At 59.0% G+C, this 19,156-nt stretch overlaps 1 protein-coding gene across 1 annotated transcript in view; it reads left to right on the forward strand.

Annotated features, from left to right (window-relative positions):
- The window catches only part of BMP7 (bone morphogenetic protein 7), a 75,086-nt gene that overhangs the window by 41,976 nt on the left and 13,954 nt on the right, over positions 1-19,156 (forward strand). The window contains exon 3 of the mRNA XM_054573349.1: positions 11,194-11,342. Within this exon, the coding sequence (XP_054429324.1) occupies positions 11,194-11,342 (149 nt within the window). The remainder of the gene's footprint in view (positions 1-11,193; positions 11,343-19,156) is intronic.

Genomic DNA, 19,156 nt, shown 5'->3' on the forward strand with positions numbered 1-19,156 from the left:
TGCTCATCCCTTGGGGGGCTGAATGGAAAGAGAGGGCCTCCAGTTTCTGGAAATTCTGGGACCCAAACCTAGGGCTTGTAAGCGAGGGGGAGCGAGAGTCGGGTTCAAAGGTAAACCTAAGACTCGCCGTTTTCCCGGATGTGGCTCCTTATTGTCTGTGTCCGCGGGGTTCCTCCCGACAAGCCACGGGCCCTGATGCAGGGGTGGCACGGAGGGGTGGCCCGGAGGGGTGGCCGAGGCACACCCCAAACAGCCAGCGACTCCCAACCGGGGGTCCTGCAGGGGGTGACTTGGCAACCCCCCGACTGCACAAGCAGGCCCGTGGGAGGTGGGACGTGCAGGTGCCCAGGGGCCGAACGGTGTCTGACCCATGGGCACAGGGCGGGGCAGCGGCCCGAGGCCCCGGGGACTTGGAGGCAAAGCCATTACTGGAGACACCTGCGTAATTTGGAAAAACATTCTTTCTTCCTCCTTTACTCACACAAGCTGCAGACGGCGAGGCCAGAAAGCCTCCGAGGCTGGCCAGAGTGCACCGAGGACAGCAGCGCACCCACTCGCCGCTCACTTAAGACGCGCTGTGGGCCGTGCTGCCTGCCAGGCGCTGGGCTATGACAGTGGCGGGCCAAGCAGGCCCGGCCCCTGCCCGCGAGGAGCTTACGGTCTTGTGGGGAGAGAGGAAAACCCAGAGAACTGTGCAAGCAAATTGAAACACCAGCCTGAACGGGGGAAAGGAGGGTCGTAGAGGGCGACCAATGAGGATTTGCCCTCCAGGGCGTTGGCGGAAGCTTCCCTAGGGGGCGGAAGGGTGAACGATGTGATGCAGGGTAAAGGATAAGGAACAGCGTCCCGGGTAGCGGGAACGGCATGTGCAAAGGCCTGTGGCCGGCTGGAGTCTGGGCAGATGAAGCTGAAGGGGCAGGAGAGGGGAGTGAGACAGGTGTTGGGGGATGGGCCACTCAGGGCCTTAGAGGTAGGGGCTCCCCTGGGGTTATAATAGTGCCTCCTTCCTCTCCCGCTTTGCACCTTCAGCTACATAATCTCCCGTGTCATGGAAGACATTAGGGCATTTGGGCTTTTTATCTTATGAACTAATAAAGGGTTAAGGCAGCGAAGTTGTCTGTTCAGATTTGAGGTTCTGAAAGCCTGTGCAGGCTTCTGGGGACAGGGAGGGTGGCAGCTCTCCCTCCATCTTGGGGACATTGGCAGGCTTCGCCGAACCTCCGTCTCCCCCCGACGGGACAACAGCATTCCCCGCCCCCCCGCCCCCGGTGCCATGGGCTTCCGCAAGCTCTCTCGGTGTCACAGAGCCAGGCTTGTTCTCAGGTGTTGTGTCTTGAAGGAGGGCCGCGCGGCAAGGCTGGGAGCCCTTGCCTTGGGGGTGGGGCAGCTGCAGTCCGCGGGAGAAGGTTCTCACACGGACGCCGAGCCCGGCTCTGTGCTGGCGTCTGGGCTGCAGCGTCCGTTTAATCCGCAGGCCTCGTGCCGTTCTCCACCTGACAAACAGAAGAACCTCAGGGACAGAGGTCGGCTGGCCCAGGGTCCCTCCCCTGGGATTGTACTGCAACGTCCTGAGGACCCAGAGCCCTGTGTGGTGACACCTCCATTCCTGACCACCCAAAGTGTGACCAAGGACCACCCTGGGGACTTCTCACAAAGAGGACCTTGTGCTCCACTCAGACCTCCTGGCTGCTTTCCCCTGCCGGTCGGGGCACCCCTTGAGGGGGGGCTTCCGCTTTTCACTGTGCTCCTCCTCCCGCTCCCCGCCCAGCACTGCGCTCTGCGCGGACGCACGAGTTCAAGAGCCTCTTCACCACATGGCATTGCCAGAGTAGACATTTCTTTGTAGCAGAACTTTCCAGAGCCTTTAGAGAGCTAATGTGCAATACGAAATTTCTAAGGAGCAACAATCGTGTAGTGCTTCCCAAACTTACCTAAATACGGAGGGGTTGTTTTTTTTTTTTTTTTTTTGTAAAATTTTTATTTTTTAGAGAGAAGGAAAGGGAAGGAGAAAGAGAGGGAGAGAAACGTTGAGTGGTTGCCTCTCAACTGAGGACCTGGCCTGCAACCCAGGCATGTGCCCTGACTAGGAATCGAACTGGTGACCTTTCGCTTGGCAGGCCTGTGCTCAACCCACTGAGCCACAGCAGCCAGGGCAAAATGCAGAGCTTTTTGGATTTTTGACCCTCTCCGTTTCTTCTCTTGGATGTCCTGTTAATGGAGGCTGGTTTTCAAGACCTTGATAAACTTCTAGCCCTCGCTTGCTGACGGGGAAGCTGAAACCCGGACCTTGACGGCTGCTGACTCGCTTTCTGACTTTGACCGCATGGGCTTTCCGGACTCGGGGCAGGAGTGTGCCTGACCTCTCGTGAATGCCCAGGCGCGGGGGCGGGAGAGAGGACGGAGAGAGACAGACAGACGGACGGAGGGTCACGGGGCAGGGAGGCTGTGGGCTGGCGGCGCATGGGAGGAGGATTCCATGCGTCGTTGTGTGTTTTTCCACCTTTCTCCCAAACGACTTAATTTTAGTCTTCCTGGATGTGCAGGCTTAAAGAGTGTTTAAAAAAAGCTTTGGACCTCCCTGACTTCATCTTCCCGCCCTGGGGACGCCAGGGACTGTTTGGTGACGGGGTAGAAAGGCAGGGCCCTCCCCGAAGCCCAGGAGGGGTGCTGGGGCCAGGGCTGGGTCCTCCCCAGCCTGGGGCTCAGGAGGGGCCCTGCCTGGACCCGGGCCTGGCAGCTGCCACGCCCGACTTCCTCCCAGGCTCCTTTGATCTCCTTCCCGGCTGGCTTCCCTGCAGGGCTGGTGTTCGCGGGCTGGTCGGACTCCAGGTGCACGGAGCTGGCTCCCCAGCCTGACTCATCCGTGGCAGCAACAGGCCTGCCCTCCTCCCTGACATCATGTTAGCCTGGGAAAGCTCTGGCTTCTCCATCGCCCTGTCTCTCGCTCTCTGCCTTCAGGGGCGCGGCCTCTGGGCCCGGCAGCAGCGCCTGGCACGCAGGGCTTGAAAACGCCCGGTCGGTCGTGGGGCTTTCCAGAGAGAAAACGCAGGGTCAGGGTCAGGGGTCAGAGCAGGGGTGGGGGACAGCCTGCCGGGGACCATGAGCAACGGAGCCGGTCATTTCCACCCCTGCCTGACGCTCTCCCCAGCCGCCCGGTTCTCTTAGGGCCAGAACCTTCCTGGGGCGGGGGGGCAGGGGATGGGGTGCCTCGCGGGCTCCAGCCATCCCCCCGCCCCCTGTACTCTGGCACCTGCTCCCTCTCCCTGTCAGCCTCTCTCATCACAGCCCGCATCCCGTCACCTCTGCCGGAAGCCCTCCTGGCCGCCTCAGCCCTGCTCCTCCCAGCGACCTCCCAAAGGACGTTCTTCCCGAACACTGTCACCCCCTCCCCCGACACTGGTGTCCAGCCTCTTCCTCCGCCCGCTGGCCCAGAGGACTCATCCCTCCCTGTCCCGCCCTTGATCAGGGCTCAGCGACCCTCACTGTGCGAGGCGCCGAAAGGGCTGTCTTACGGTCCTGGAGGTCAGACATCCTGATGGATCTTGCCAGACAAACGTCAGGGCGTCCCGAGACTGCGTGACTCCGGGGGACTCTGGGGGACTCCGGGGGACAGTCCGTTCCCTCGTCCTTTCCAGCCTCCGGAGCCGCCCCGGTCCGTGGCTCGTGCCACCGCGTCCCTCCCCTGGCAGTCTCGTCACTCTGACCCCTGCTTCTGTCCTCCCGTCTCCCCCTTTCACGCGTAAGGACCCGTGTGCAGATAAGCGGCCCACCTGGGTCATCCAGGGTCATCTCCCATCTCAGAAACCCTCAACTCAGTCACGCCCGCCAAGTCCCTTTGCCACGGCAAGCGCCCGAGTCACAGGGTCTGGGGTTAGGATGTGGGGCCTCGGGGTGGGGGTCGTTCTGCCTGCCAGAGCATCTGAAGTTCGTTTCCCCCTCTTCGAAGGGGTCGGGGGCGGCACTTGGCCCTAGGCCAGTCGCATCCTCTGTTGGATTCTCTCTGTCTCCTCTAACCCTGGGGGGAAGTTCCTGGCTGGGGGCGCCCTGGTGACAGGTGGCTCCACGTGCCTCCTGTTGCCTTCCATCTGGCCGAGGACGCTTTCTTAACTCCTCGGCACCTCAGTGGTCTCATCTGTAAAGCGGGGCTCGCCATTGTTTGCACCTCCTTGGAAGAAGACGAGGCGAGAGACTCGCTGGAGAGCTCGTGGCGCAGTGGGTGCCGAGGCCCCGGCCGCCCGCCGTGGCTCCTGGAGCGGGGAGGGGGCCGGGGGGGCTTGCACCTGCCCCTGACGGTGATGGGCTGGTCCTGAGGGACGTCATCGGGGGTTAGGGGGAGTGACTCTGGGTCCGGGCTGTGACACAAGACTGTTTCCATCCCCCACCCTTGATGGAGGCCCCGAACTGGGTCCGGCTCTGACGCAGCCACCAGCGGGGGGCGCACAAGAGAGCGTCCCTGGTCCTCCGAGCCGAAACGCAGCGGGAGGGACCTTTCCAAGGTCTGGTGGGGCTGTGCAGGCCTAAACCCCTGGGGCACGCTGGCGGGTCCAAGGTATCACCCACCTAGTCCTGCGGAGGAGGAGGGAAGACGTGTGAAAGTGGGCCCAGAGGCTGGCCTGGGGGCTGGGACGGCGGGCGCTGGGTGGCCCCCGGGAGCCCCTGCTTCCCCTGGCTCCGGCTGCTCCCCGGAGAGCCTGGGGCCAGGGCGACCCTCAGGCGTCTGTCTCAGCCCCGCGTTGCCATTTTGGGGCCGGATTCCCTGGGGCTGTGTGTGTGTGCAGAGTGTTCTCTGAGGCCCCGGTCCAGGCGTGACACCCTGTGTCCCGTGCGGGGGTCTTCCTGCCCTCGGAGTGGACCGTGGGTGAAGGCCCCTGAGATTGTGGTCTCTAAAAATAGTCCCTAAAGAGCCAGAGGGGGAAAAAACAACTTTCCACCTTCCCACGTTGGAGATTTTAAAATACCCATTTTTCCGTCATGGGAGCATTTTCTGGGGGAAGGTGGGCTGAGGGACACGGGTGGAAACTAGCCCCTAGGTTGTGTGTGGTCCTCCTCTTCCCTGTGGGTGAGGTTTCACTGGTCCTCATGGTGTCCCTACGAGGAGGAGCCTGCAAGCCCCAGCCATGCTTTGTCCCCAGGCAGGCAATGAAATATTAACACCCCCCAGTGCTGTGGCTCAGGGTCCCCGGTGGTTCATGCCTCACAGAGCGCAGGGCTTTGGGGGAACCGGGTTTTCAGGCAGGAAGAAGGGGACCTTCTGGGTCTTCCTGCCACTTCCTTCCTCGGAAGCCGCGTAAGAAGGAGGGAGGGACGCCAAGGCTGCGTCCCAGCTCGCAGCCTCCCTGTCAGCTTCGGGGCGGCGGCAGGAGGCAGGCGCCCACCTAGCCCAGGTTTGCTCCGCGGATCCAGCAGCATGTGGAAGTGTGCGGCCCCCGACCCCCTGCCTTGGATCTTGCTTCTTGTGGAAAGAGAACTGTGCTTGCTAACTTGGGACGGTGTCGCCGTGCTCGCATCGAGGGGAGCACCTTCCGAGTGAACGGCCGCGGGTACTCCGGCGTTGCGGGCGTGCGGGCTTTTCGCGCGCAGGTGTGTACACTGTGAACGCAGAATTACTCCAATAATGTCAGGCTATGCATTTGGGACTTATGTTGTCTTTGTCTGTTTTTGAAAACATAGCTTTATTGAGATATATGCTTGTAACGTGTACCATTCAGTGGTTTTTCGTCTATTCAGAGTTGTCCAACAAAAACCACCATTCAAAGTGGGGACATTTTCATCGCCCTCAAAGGGAGCTCCGTACCCATCATCAGCGAGCCTCCCCCACCTCTGCTTTCTCCGCCTGTTGGCAATGGTTAACCTTTCTGTCCCCGTGGATCTGCCTCTTCTGGACATTTCGCGGCAATGATACCATGCAGTGTGTGGTCCTTCGTGTGTGACTCCTTTTCCTGTCCTTAAAGATTTCAAAGTTCTCAGGTGGCGGGCGTGTCAGTGCTTCCTTCCTTTTCGTGACCAAATAACAGTCCATTGTAGGGGTTTGCCCGGTTTTGTTTATCCAGCTCTCAGGTGGTGGGTAGTTGAGTTGTTGGGTTATTATTAATAATGCCGCAATCAACATTCGTGTATAGGACTTTTAGTTCGCTTGCACAGTAAAATTACTGGGGCATATGGTAACTCCATGTTTCACCTTTTGAAAAACTGCTGTGCTGTTTTCCAAAGCAGCTGCACCATTTTATATTCCGTCCAGCAGGGTGCGAGGGTTCCGCATCCTTGCCAACACGTGTTATTGTCTATGCTTTTGGTTTTAGCCATGCTAGTGGGTTACTGTGGTGTTGATTTGCAGTTCCCTAAGATGTTGATTATCTTTGCATGTGTTCACTGGCCTTTTGTACATCTTTAGAGAAATGTCTGTCCAAGTTGGCCCTATCCATGTTTGGAATCGACAGCATACAAGCAATAGCTTTCCAATACTAGCTTTCCAATTTGCTCTCTTCCATTTTCTTGATCAATTTGCATAAGAAGAAATTATCTGTTGATAATTTGGAGAATTTGGTGAAAATACAGTTTAAAACCATCTGGGGATTAGGGCTGGGAAAGGTGGCTAAATTTTCAACACCTTTTCGTGCCATCTTGAGCACTCTGTATTTTCCCAGAAATGCGCACACTGCCCATGCTGTTCCATAATACCTGTTTGGTGAAGTCCATGTTTCCTTCTCTCTGAGAAGTCGATTTGCACGGCCCGTTGACGCGGCTGTGTAGCACTCGTACGTCCATCATGTTTGCACCAGGCCCTCTGGGTTGTGTTCAGTTTTTGTTACAAACAGTGAGGCTATTGCTTGGGTTCCATGTCAGTGGGAGACAAACCACCCACAACCCAGTGGCTAAAACAGCCATTACTCTCTCGCTCAGGAATTCAGGCAGAGCTCAGCAGGGAGGTTCTACTCTGCCGTAGCTGCTGCGTCACTGAGGAAGCTGGGCGCCCGGTCGGGGCTGGAGCGCCCAAGGCGGCCACTCCCCCCAGGGCTGGCTTGGTGTCTTTCACAGACCCGCCTCCTGCGCAGCCTCCACCTCCTTCCCTTGCCTGTGGTCTGGCTTTGCAGCAGAGAGTCAGATTTCTTGATCCCACGGCCAGCTTCCCAGAGAGAAGTGCCGAGGCTCTTCCACCTTAGCCCTGGACATGGCGGGACCCCTCCACGGGCTCTCAGGCTCACAGCGAGTGGTGTGGTCAGCCCCAACTTCATGGTAGAGCTGCGTGTGGGTCCAGTGATAGCAGGGATTGTTAGTGGTCGTTAGTGGTTAGTGGTCGAAAGTCATCAAGACAGATTGAAGATGAAGCCAGCAGGAAAATCTGCAGCTGGGAACATGCGGATATACTTGTCTGATGAGTTTTGGAGCCAAATGACCATCCTTTGAATGAATATATGGTCTGTTGACATGCGGGTCTTTGGAAGTCACATAATGACTGGGGCCAAGACAGATAAAGTTCCCAGAATTTCCTGCCATCTCCCCGGGAGTGCACACGGACACCTGCGGGACTGGTCGTAGCTGTAGAGAAGCTCCAGGGAGCCTTGATGCCTTGTCCCCGGCTGGTCTTCACTTGGCTGTCACCGGTCGCTGAAGAAGGTGGCGTTATCCTCACCTTCCAGAAGAGGAAGCTGAGGCTCAGGATTTAGCTGGCTTGACCTACTTGCCTTCTCTGTTCCCCACCACCTAGAGCTCATCATCTCTAGAACTTTCTCGGCCCCGTGCAACGTTGTGACAAGAACGTGTACTGCAGGAGTCAATGATTCCCTGTGTCTCTTGTCCCTTGGTGAGAGGGTGAGCTAAGGAGGTGACAAGCTTCAGAGCTCAAGTGTTAAGATCACCTATAAGGTCTGTCAGTGTGGATAAACGGCTTCACCTCCGACCTTCGCTCTGCCCATTTATGAAATGGGAACAGTGGTCTTACTGTTGGGAGAGTCAGGGAATTGCAGCCAGGAAAGCCCCTAAGGTTTCAGCCGCGGGCCCGGTGAATGAGTGCGTGTTGTTTCCTCGGGCCGTCCCCTGAGCCTCTCCCACCCTGCCCTCACCTGGGCTGGGTCTGGGAGGCCAGTGTGTTCAAGGTAAATAGATACATCACAAAGGGCTTGTTCAGTTCCTCCTGGTGCTAAGAACTGTCGTGTTCTAATGAGATGCTCCCGACGGCAGCTAGAAAGTCCCGCTCTCCCACCTGTCTGTCAGGGCTCGGCTGCTGAGCTATTTCTCCGCGGTCCTGTTCTCGCAGGCCAACCTCCTGCCCGGGCCTTCCATCAAAAAGCAAAACCCGCGTTGGCACCTCACCCTCCCCACCTCAACCAGGCCCTCCCGTCCCGACATCCTCAAAGGAAGGGTTGGCTCCTCCAAGCGCGCCTGGAACAAAGTGCAAACTGTGGCGTGGAGGGGGCGCGCCGGTGCGCTTGTGTTGATTCAGGGATGAGTCAAGGCTGGCCTGTAACATCTGGCCCTCGGAGTCATGGCCTGTAATAAGAGAAGGCTTAGTATCGCTTGGCAGAGCCTCCCTCATCAAAGGCCCGATTCTGCTCCGTAAGTTACTATTTATTGTTCTGCTGCCCAGAAGGGCCTCCCCAGGGAGCTGGTCACATTTTCCTACAAATAACAATTTCCCAGCAAAGTCACCACCCAGGTCTGTGACTTCTGTGCCGTCGTGGGGGCGTTAGCGCAGGGGCCCCAGGAGCCTGGCTCCCCGGGACGGAGCTTGTTTTGGTTCAGGGTGGTGTTTCTTCTCTCACTGAACTGCTGAGGGCAACGGACTGGCTCCTTGACAGGCTTGGGAGCCCCCCACGGCCAGGGGAGTCATCGAGGCAAATCGGAGATGACGCCCGCAGGAAGCTCCTGTACGTTTCACGTCTGTGTGGCCACCCCCCAAGCCAGTCCTGACACTGCCTTTGGACGGGCTCTGGGAAGGAGGGGAGGGGATGGGTCACCGGAGAGCATCTCCTTGTTTTTATTCCGCTTGGACTTGCAAGTCAAACTTAGGGTCTTCAAAATCCTTTGTGTCTCTGAAAAGACTTCTTTGCTTCTATCTTGTCTCTGCGTTTGAGAGAGGACTTCCTTTTGGCCGGCGAGGAGACAATGCAGTGTCTCATACCATGGCTACATTTCGTCGGTCTAGGGTCAGAAGTCCCATTGCATTCCATTCCATATACAACGCACTGCGTAAACCAGCGTTTTCGGAATTGGGTTCTGGAAGGTGGTATTACGTAAAGAGGAGGATTTCAGGGAGCCTGTGGAAGGGATAACCCCTGTTCCCATCCCGTGGCCTTGGTGACGCTCTCCATCACCATGGAGTGCCCTGCCCTCCCGTGACCCAGGGCTGGGCATGGACTTGACCAGACCAGCTGGATTCTCCGCCCCTAGATTTTTGGGTGGAGAGATGCAGAGGGGGAAGTGCGGCTCAAGCTCATTCCTTCTGCCGCTGTGATGAGCCGGCCTGCGCCCTCACACTGGCCGTGGCTCCTGTGTGTTTCTGAGCCCGGTTCTGCGACCCCGTGTTGGTCTCTCTGAGTGACCTGTTAATCTTCTGCTGCACTTCCGGTGGGTTTGAGTTCACGTGAATCTGAGACACAGGCAAACACTGCTGATTTAGTGGCTGGGTGCCCTCCTGCGAGTCTTGTGCATGTTGACGTGCCTGGGTCTGACGTGTTCTGGCATGCAGCAGAGTTACAATTTGGCCAACCTCACAAACCTGGAGGTCTGTGGGCCACACGGGGAAGGTGAGCGGGCATGATTGGCCATTGTTTCAGAAGGGGCGGGCGGGACCCATGGGAGACACGTGCTGAAAGCTTAGTGGGTATCTTGCAGTGAGTGACTTCCCCAACGCTCTGAAATGACAACGGCCCCTGAGCGGAGGTCGTGTCCAGAAGAGCTGTCCTCGTGTGTGGTCACACAGGTGGGCTTACAGGTGGCCTGGATGGGTCCCAGAACCAGGGAGTTGTCCACACTGCCTCCCTGTGTTCGGGCAGTGTAACCGGGTGAGCAGCTTTACCTTTCTGAGCCTCAGTTTTGAGTTTTACACGGTGACCCAGGTCATAGTATCCACCTTATGTCGTCATTATAAGGACTCAAGGACACGCTGCTTGTCAGGCATTTCCACCCAGGGCCTGGCACATGGTAAGGGCTCAATAAAAGTAATTACATGTGATGGCTTTATCTGTGAGCAGAGAACATTCACCTTAGTTTCCAGGGAAAGCAGACTACTCCGAGTAACCTGGAGATGGCCGTAGCAGGAGCTGGTTGGGTGTTGTCCATCATTGTAGCTCAGGGCCTGGCACCACGTAGGGGCTCAGATATTTCAATCGACTATCAAAAGACTCAACATATTATAACTGAATCCTTACCACTAAAAGTACAAAAGAGACATTATGATACCTTATACACTAGAAGCCTATCTAGGAATGTGAAGTCCATCCATCCACCCACCCACTCATCTATCATCCATCCGTTTGTCCATCCATGTATCCATCCTCCATCCCCAGCAAGGCCAGCTGTGGTCCAACCCATTTTGCTACTGCAGCATGTGAAGAAGAGAGAATTAAAGGGCCGGCTCTGTTAATAACATCAGCCCTGGAGTTCGCCTCCTGGCACCGGCTGGGCTCATACAGAGGTTATGTAGCCTGGAAATGAGAGTGTACTGGAGCCCAGTTTCCTGGGCTCAACTTGGCAACTTCCTGGCCGGATGACCCGGGGCAAGTCAGGGTTTTACCACGGACTCGATGGAGATGATAACATCCCTGCAGCTTAGGGCCGAGAGAATGGAGACACGTGGGGCAGCTGGCACCTGGCAAAGGGCACGTGACCCAGCAAATGAGGACTGCTGTCCCTGAGACGTCCAGCAGTACGGAGGCTGTCTAATTCCTGCCTTCCTGGACTCTGTCCCGCTGCCGTCCCGCTCACAGGTTTCAGCAGCCAGCGTGCCTTGCAGCCGCGCCTTGTCCCCGATGGGCATCTCTTTACGCCTCTCCCGCAGTCCCTTTTCCCACAACAGCTGCTGAGGGGCCTCCATGCCTGGATCTTGGTCTGGTTCACCCAGTTTTGGGGACCAGAAGACCCCTTCCTGCCTCCTCACCCCCCACGGTCCTTGTCCCCATCAGCGTCTGGCTGGATCACAGGGTGACAGAGCCATGACCTGCTGACCCAGAGCCTGTGTCCCCTCCTCTCTTGTAGGGACTCGGACCTGTTCCTGCTTGACAGCCGCACTCTCTGGGCCTCAGAGGAGGGCTGGCTGGTGTTCGACATCACGGCCACCAGCAACCACTGGGTGGTCAACCCCCGGCACAACCTGGGCCTGCAGCTCTCCGTGGAGACCTTGGATGGTGAGTCCCCAGCCACCTCCCCCGCTGGTTCTGATGCAGCCTGTACTCTGGACTGATGCAGGGTCTCTGAATGCTCCGGCTTGTTCCCATCAAGGGCGGCAGCCCCTGCCCCTCCCCCACCAGTCCTCAGGGTCCAGACTTTTGGTCCAAACCGAGAGCGGCCGCCAGCCCCCCTGCCCTCGATGATTGCGCAGGAGGCCTCTTCGCTCAGCGTGGTCCCACAGCAGCAGGGTTAGACGGGCCAACCCTCACCCGCCCCAGGGCTGTGGCATGAGGACCTGCACTTGAACGAGAGCCCCAGGTGATGCCCAAGCACGTGACCGCCTGCAACATGCCAGTGTGCCTCCTGCACCTCGGGACACGGGACAGCCTGGGCTGCCCTGCGCATTGCAGGCTGTTTAACAGCATCCCTGGCCTCTGCCCACCCAACACCCGTAGCCGCTCCCAGCTGTAACATCCAGAAAGGTCTCCAGACGTTTCACAACCGCCCCTCGTTAAGGACCACCACACTGGCGGGTGCAAGGCCTTAAGCCCCTTCCATGAAAACGTAAATGTTATTGAGCCACAAATACTCAGAGAATTTGCTGTTCGCCCGCGCCCCGCCCCCACCCCCGCCAACACCGTTCACAGCCCTCCACGCATCCGTCTTCAGGGATGTGTGCAGACGGGAAGGGCAGACAGGAAGGGGAGTGGGGAGTGGGGGTGGCCCAGCTGTGCCAGTTTCTTCTTCCCCAAAGTGTATTTCTTAATGAGAATGGTGCGGGGGTGTCGCTTCTTCCTCCACCAGTTTTTAAGAAGAGAACAAAAAACACTTATGGTAAAGTAGGTTAATGCATGCCCATGGCCCCGAACTCAGCGGGTGCAGACGTGTGCCACAGTGAATAGCGTCCCTCGGGCTGCCTTCCCCCGGCTGCTGAGTTCCTCTTCCCAGAGGCACCTGCTGTTTCCAAGCAGTTGGATATCTCTTCAGAGATGCTCTCTGGGTATTTCAGCAATTACATACAAATTCTGTTCTCCTTTTTTTATTTTTCTCCCACAAATAGTGGCAGAGTGTATACAGTGTCTTCATCTTGCTTTTTTTTCCACCTGGCAACTTATCTTGGAGGTTGGTCCTTAGCTGCGATTCAAGAGCATCCTCGCTCGCTAAAGGCCAGGCCGTTGTGGGTGTGCATGTGCGTGTGTGTGCGCGTGGAGCGAGTGTGTCCTTGCCTCTCACGGGCTGCGTGACTGCCTCTGGGCCTCGGCAGGCAGTGAGAGGGCCTGGGCCTTTGGTTGTTCCGAGGTGAAAGGAGTTAGTGCAGGAAGGGTTTAAAAACAATGACTTAACTTGCACGGGAACCCCCTGGGGGTCTTGTTAAAATGCAGATTCTGATTCAGCAGGTCTGGGCGGAGCCTGGGAACCTGCATTTCCAGCCAGCCCCCAGGCGGCTGAGAGGCTGCTGCTGGTCTCTGGGTGGGGCTTCAAGTATCGAGGGCTGGGAACAGGACCCAGCTCCTAGCACTCGCCCTGGATGAGAGCTGTTATTATTATTGCTGTTGCTATTGCTACCGAAAGTGACTTACCCAGCCCCCTTGGGATGGCTGCCTGGGTGTTTTCTGGGCTTTTGCTCGTACAAACAGGGCTGCAGTGGAAAACCTCAGTGCACGCGTCATCGTCCCTGCGAGTGAGTGCAGCCCAAGGATAAATGCCTGCCAACGGCACTATTTGTGGATGTGACAGGCATTGTTCATTCGCCCTCCCTAGGCGACATTCCGTCGCACCCTACGAGCGTCCACGAAGGCCCCTGCTTCCCATCCTCGTCAGCACAAGTTCTCACACTGCTCCGTGCTGCTAATCCAGCCGATGACAGGCAGAATCTTGCCGTTTCGCTTTGCTTCTCTCTGTCGTGCGCGAGGCCGGGCCCTTCCTCAGGTATGCCCTGTGTGCTGTCTGTCCGTCTGCATCCTCGGCCCACGGTTCGCGTCAGGTGTTGGTTTTTCTCTCCTTTTTATTTTGGAGACCTTTGGCCCTTTGTGATTGGGGCTGCAAACAGCTTCCCAGTCTGTGATTTTTCTTTTTAGTGGGGTTAATACTGGGTTTTGCCAAGTGGATTTGGACAACGTCGCTAACTTTTATAACCTTTTCCTTTATTGCTCCTGGGCTTGGCCTCGATTCCCTCCTATCAGGTCGCTGCTGTGGTCTAGAGCTGCGCCTCCCCAACGCCCCCCGCCTGAGCTTCCAAAAACCAGAATCGCTCACCTAAAGCCACAGCCACATGGGAGGGGACCGCAGAAATTGGGAGCACCCTTGTCTTGTTTGCAGGCCGGTCTTCTTTCTACTCATGGTCCCCTGTCCACACCCCTGACCCTTAAAAGTGGGTCTTCAGAGGTGCTGGATTTCCCATCGTTCTGTACGGGGTTGGCCAACTGCGTCTCATGGGTCACGTTGGGCGTCTCATGGGTCACGCTGGGCCTGCTGCTTGCTTTGGTTGGCCCGTGGGCTAAGAAGGGTTTTCACGTTTCTAAATGGTTGAGAAAAATCAAAAGACTGTTTGGTGACGACGTGTGAAATTCTGCGACCCTTCCACATCGGTGTCCGGCAGTGACGCCTCGTCAGGACCCGGCCACGCTCGTTGGCTCCTGTCTCGGCCAGAGTGGCTTTTGTGCCGCGACAGCAGAGCGGAGCCGTTCCGACAGAAGCCCTGTGACCCACGCGGCTGAAAACCCGCGTCACTCAGAAATGCTGCTGACGGGAGGAGTTCGCAAGCCCTGCTGGGGGCCACGGTCGGTGACGCGTGAACACGGCGTTCTCCGCAGGCCGTATCAGAGCCTTTATTTGGCCGGTGTTCGTGGTGAACCTCCTGATGGGAGGGATCGCCCGCGGGATCCCAGGCTGATCTGGCCATAGAACCATTTAGCTTCTCTTTTCCCTTTGAAGCCCCCATGGGACTTAGCGGGGAACGAGGTGAAAGTGAGGCTAAGCCAGACCCGATTTCTCTCTCCAGGGTGACCTTGCCCCAGACTTGCAGATATTGGCTGGACCTTCCCACTGGACCCCTGTGGGGCCAGTGCTTCTCTGTCCTGCCTGCCCTGCCGAACTCAGCTTGGTCCCCACTTGTGCCAGGTTTACCACCCTCTTTCTCCCCCCAGGTCAGGGTCTTCGTGCCCCTCTGTCTCCGACTCCTGCTCCACCCTAGGCTGTGGATAGGCTTAGCGCTTAGCGAGCTGGCCCCACCTGTCCAGTGGAGTGTGGGCTCAAGAGCCAGTCATACTCCCCAGGTTCAAACCCCAGCTCTGCCGTTTCTAGCCATGTGACCCAGAGTGTGTCCCTGACTGTCCCTCAACTGGAAAATGGGGCTCACAGTAGTTTCCATCTGCCAGGGTGGTGGCGGAGGACGAGCAGAGCTTGTGCAAGTGAAGAACGTAACTACTGCTCCATCCGAGGCAGCTCCTCTGTGAGGCCCCATGTCTGTGCTTTACGCCCTCCATGGTCGTCCCCCGTGACCCGCACGGCTCCCCAGTGAGAGGGCGCCCTCGTTACCTCCCCCGGCACAGGTGGCGGGGCGCCGCGTCCCCGCAGCCGTCTGGGACCCCTCTCCATCCGCAGCGAGTGTAGCCTAGTGGTCACAAGGCGCTGCCTAGAGCCAGGGCAAGGCTGGGGTGCCGTACCCCTGACCCGGTGCCCCTCCAGGATGGGCACGGGGGGCGGGCATGGTGCCACCACCCTGGGACTCTCCTGTCCAGAGGCTGGGCGTGCCATTTGGTGTGGTCGCCTGGGTCGGGGAAGGGGCAGTGTACCAGCTGGCCAGTCTGGCCAATGAGGCGTGTGAGTTTTTGGGAATAAGGTAAGAAGCGAGTGAGCCCAGCATCTCCCAGACCATAGGCTCTGAAGTTCTTCCTCTCCCTGCCACGGAGTTGGTCCAGCACAGTGCCCTCCAGGATTCCCGGGGAGGCACCATGAATATACAGATTCCTTGGCTCCACCCCAGAGCCCCCTGATGCCATGTCCCCGAGGGTGGGCCCAGGCACCTGCCTTTTCCCACGAGCCCCTTGGGCGACTTGGGGCCTGGGTTGGCGATAACACTCGGGCAAAGTCGCACCCTGTGTTCTGCGGCGCCCTGTTCATTAGAGGGGCTGACTGGCTCCTTTCAGGCTCTGGGTCTCATCCTCCTCCTGTTAGAGGTCTGTACTGGTGACAGGCCCGCAGGGCTGCTGGGGAGCCTGCGGTCTCCAGGGATTACGTGCTGGGCAGCCTGGTGCCCCCTGCTGCGTGCCAGCCTGTGCCGCCTGCCGAGGCAGCCCGGTCCCGGCCCCGGGACCCCCCGCTGGCAGGAACAGGAACTCCGTGAGCACTGCTATCGCGGGCAGCGCCTGGAGCAGCCGAGTCGCCATGCCCAGCTCCTGTCCCCAACCAGGAGGGGAGGAGGGGGGTCCTGGGTACGGCATCTAATCCTTGTCCAGGCCTAGACAGCATCTTGCAGCCACTGGGCAGTCCTGTCGGCCGGCAGGGCCTCCCTTTCCTGCCCACACAGCGGCTGCTGGCGACAGTGACGCGGGTGGGCTCCCTTCCATCTAAGGCGGCACAGGCCTCTGTTCAGAAGCTTTGTGTTGGTGCGAGGTGAGCCCCCGCCCACCTGGTCCCCAAATGTCGCCTGCGACCACCCAGGCGGCCTGTGTCTGTTCCCGCTTTCTCTAGCTGTGGCCCTCCTGTCAGTCACCCCTGGGAGCGGCACAGCTGGGCCTCGGCTCTGGGACTGGGCAAGGTGGGGGGCCCATAAACTCCGGACACCTGCGGCTCATCGGGAGCCACCTGGGAGCATCATCTCATCCCCAGGACAGGACGCCGCAGGAAGGAGGGCTGGCATCTGCTTGCCTGGCCCCTTGTGCAGAAGAGAGGAGGAGAGGCAGTTCCTCCCGGTCCCGAGCTCACAGCCTGTGCTCCCACCCCCTGTGCGGAGGGGTCCTGGCACATGGTGGCCCCGCTGGAGCGGGCAGCGTGCCCCTGTCCAGGCGGCTCTGGGGAGAGCCGGCCCTTGCTGCAGGCCAGGCCCCGGGCTGGGCTCCCGCACAGATGCCGGCCTCCTGCAGGCAGCTTCGTGGGAGCTCTGGCTGCTGGTCCAGCCGCAGGCTGCCTGGTCCCTCGATCAGTTTCATGGGTGTAATAACAGTTGGGAGGACGACAGGAGCGAATTCATGCAAAATGCTGAGCCCCGGGCCCCGCCTGTGCTCCTGAGCATGAGATGTTACTGTCGTTGCTGTTGGTAGGTTAGATGCTCGCGATGAGCCTGCCCGGGTAGCGCTGTTGTCCTCACTGGCCTCTTCCAGATGAGAAACAGAGGGGAAGGCCAAGCAACTTGACCAGCGTCACTTAGCTCCAGGCATCCCTAGATGCCACCATGGATTCTGACTTGCTCTTTGCTAGAAAGCCTTCCGAAGCTTGTGGTCACCGGGGACCAGACTAGGGGGCCCAGACGAGGTGAAAGATCCCCTGCTCGGTGCACGGCTGGGCCAGGGCCCCAGGGCACCCTGGCTCCTGCGGGCCATTCTTGCCGTCCCCCCTTTCCTGGGGAGGCCAGAGTTTGAAAGAGAACCCAGAAGACAGCAGACTCCCTGCAGGACTGATCGAAGGAGCCGCGACACACAGGCGGCCAGGGCTGCGTCTGACTTTCCTGGGCTCCCCTTTCCATAAAAAAAACATTGAAAAGCACGTTTTATGACCATGTTGATTTAAAGACACCTATAATCCTGGCTGGATTAAAAATTAAAACATTTTCTCTGACCCTGAACAGTTCATATTTTGTCTTCTGGTTTTAAGAGACCTTAAAACGTTTTCATGGGCTCTAACAGAGTCGCGGGCCCGGGCACCGTGCCTGGGGGACAGGTTGGCCCTGGGCCCCGCACCCCTGGCCGGGGAGGGAAGCCGGGCCCTCCCCGCCCAGCGCTTGGCTGTCAAAACCCGCTTCCTACAGCCAGCAGCCTCCTCACCTGCAGAAGAACCACGCGTACTCACTCAACAAACGCTGGCTTGTACCTACAGCAAGCTGCGGACTGCTACGGGCCCAGACAGATGGGGCTTTGCCGTCACATTGCTCCGACTCTGAAAGGGAGAGGCTGAGGGTGAAGGGACCGTGTGCCGGAGGTCGGGGTGAGGCCTTGGAGACAAGTTCTGAGCTCTGAGGGCGGCTCAGGAGGGCTCCTCGCTGCATGGCGCTCCCCACGCCACCCCCGACCCCATGCTGTGGGGCGGTGAACCCTGCTCTGGGCTGGGGGCTCTTTCCTCCTTGCAGACGCAGAAGCATCTGGTCGTTTGTTCCCAAGAGGAGGACTTGGCATCTCGTCCGAGTTCACGGGGTCCCCCTCCTTGTCTGCAGAAGAAACAGCTTGGAGGCCCAGGAGGGCAGCATGGACCCGCCCTGCCTCTCCGATCCCAGAAGACCATCTGGTGGCCTTGTTTCCCCGTCTCACACTTGCCCCGGGCAGCCCTCCAGCCGCTGCCTGCCGTGCCCCGGACCCCTACGCCAGGAGGGCCGCTTCCCCTCCCCTCTCTGCCGCCCAGAGTGGGATACATTCTGTGTGTCTGTGAGCGGAGCCTGGGCAGCTCTCCTCGGGCGTGGGTCCTGGGTCCCTCTTTTTGATCCTCCCAGATGGCATCGGGGCGCTGAAGGGATTGAGGGCATGTTGAGGGGTGGTGCTGAAGCCGCGACAGCCGGGCACGGCCCAGGAATGAGCTCTTGGCCCGCGGCGGTCGCGGAGGCCAAGCCCGATGAAGCCGAGGCTGGCGAGCAACCCGCCCCCGGAGCAGCTGCCCCCAAGACGGCTGCGCCCTGGAGATTGCTTCACATCCTGTTTGTGCAGAAGTTGGAGCAGGAGGGAGAAGAGGCCCGGGTGACCCAGAGACTGGGATGGGTCCTCCCAGGGCTGGGCGGGCCTACGTGGTGGGGGCGACAGGACTGGGCCGCGCCGATGTCACAAGTGTTAACTGTGGTCCTGCTTGTCACTTGGGCCTTGGTCCATCAAGACAAGTGGCTGGAATTAATGCTTTGCACAATTAACAAGGAACATTCGTACGCTGTGGGCCTCCTAGGGGCAGCCAACGGCCTTGGGCCTGGAAAACAAAGACGCCACAAGGAAACCGAGGTGCCGCCCTGCCCGTGGGAGGGTTGCACCCCTCCTTCCCCCAGAGGCCCCCGCTGTGCTCCATGCCACCCCTATGCTCTCCCTCTGGGCCAGGCATGCTGATTTGGCTCCTGCCACCCATCCCTGTCCCCAACTCAGAGTCCCGTGTCCTTCCCAAAGTTCTGTGTCCATACCACCACCTGCCTGGCTGGCCTCGTGGGAGGTCTTACTTCCCTGTGCCTCAGCGGACCCTCCTCACCCTCGCCCACGTCCACACCCAGGCGAACGGCCCTTTCTGCGTTTGCCCTGACAGCCGCAGCCGCAGCTCGGTGGCTAAGGGCTCAGGCACAGTGAGCCGGGCCAGGGCGTGGGCCCCGTCTCTGCCCGCCTTGTCGCTGGGCCCTGGGCAGGTGGCCTCATGCCTGTGACCTCCCTTTCCTCATCCATGCAGATGGGACCAGGAGTCCTGCCCGTGGGCTGCGCTCAGCACAGCGCCGGGCTCAGAGCAAATACTCCAGAATGGTGGTTTCCTATCTTGGCTGGGAACCGGTAACAGACAGAGAATCGGCTCTATCAGGAGTACTTTCCTTGGCAAATAATAGGCGGGGGGGGGGGGGGGTGGTCTTACCTCATGGGGACATGGATGGATTTCTGTGCACGTCTGGAAGGGAGTGCAGCTAGGAGTGGTGAGAGCAGAGGCAAGTCAACCTTCCGGGTCC

The sequence above is a fragment of the Pteronotus mesoamericanus genome, unplaced genomic scaffold (genome assembly GCF_021234165.1).
Source record: "Pteronotus mesoamericanus isolate MK-2021 breed Mesoamerican mustached bat unplaced genomic scaffold, CSHL_Meso_final contig_25, whole genome shotgun sequence".
In the NCBI taxonomy this organism is placed as follows: Eukaryota; Metazoa; Chordata; class Mammalia; order Chiroptera; family Mormoopidae; genus Pteronotus; species Pteronotus mesoamericanus.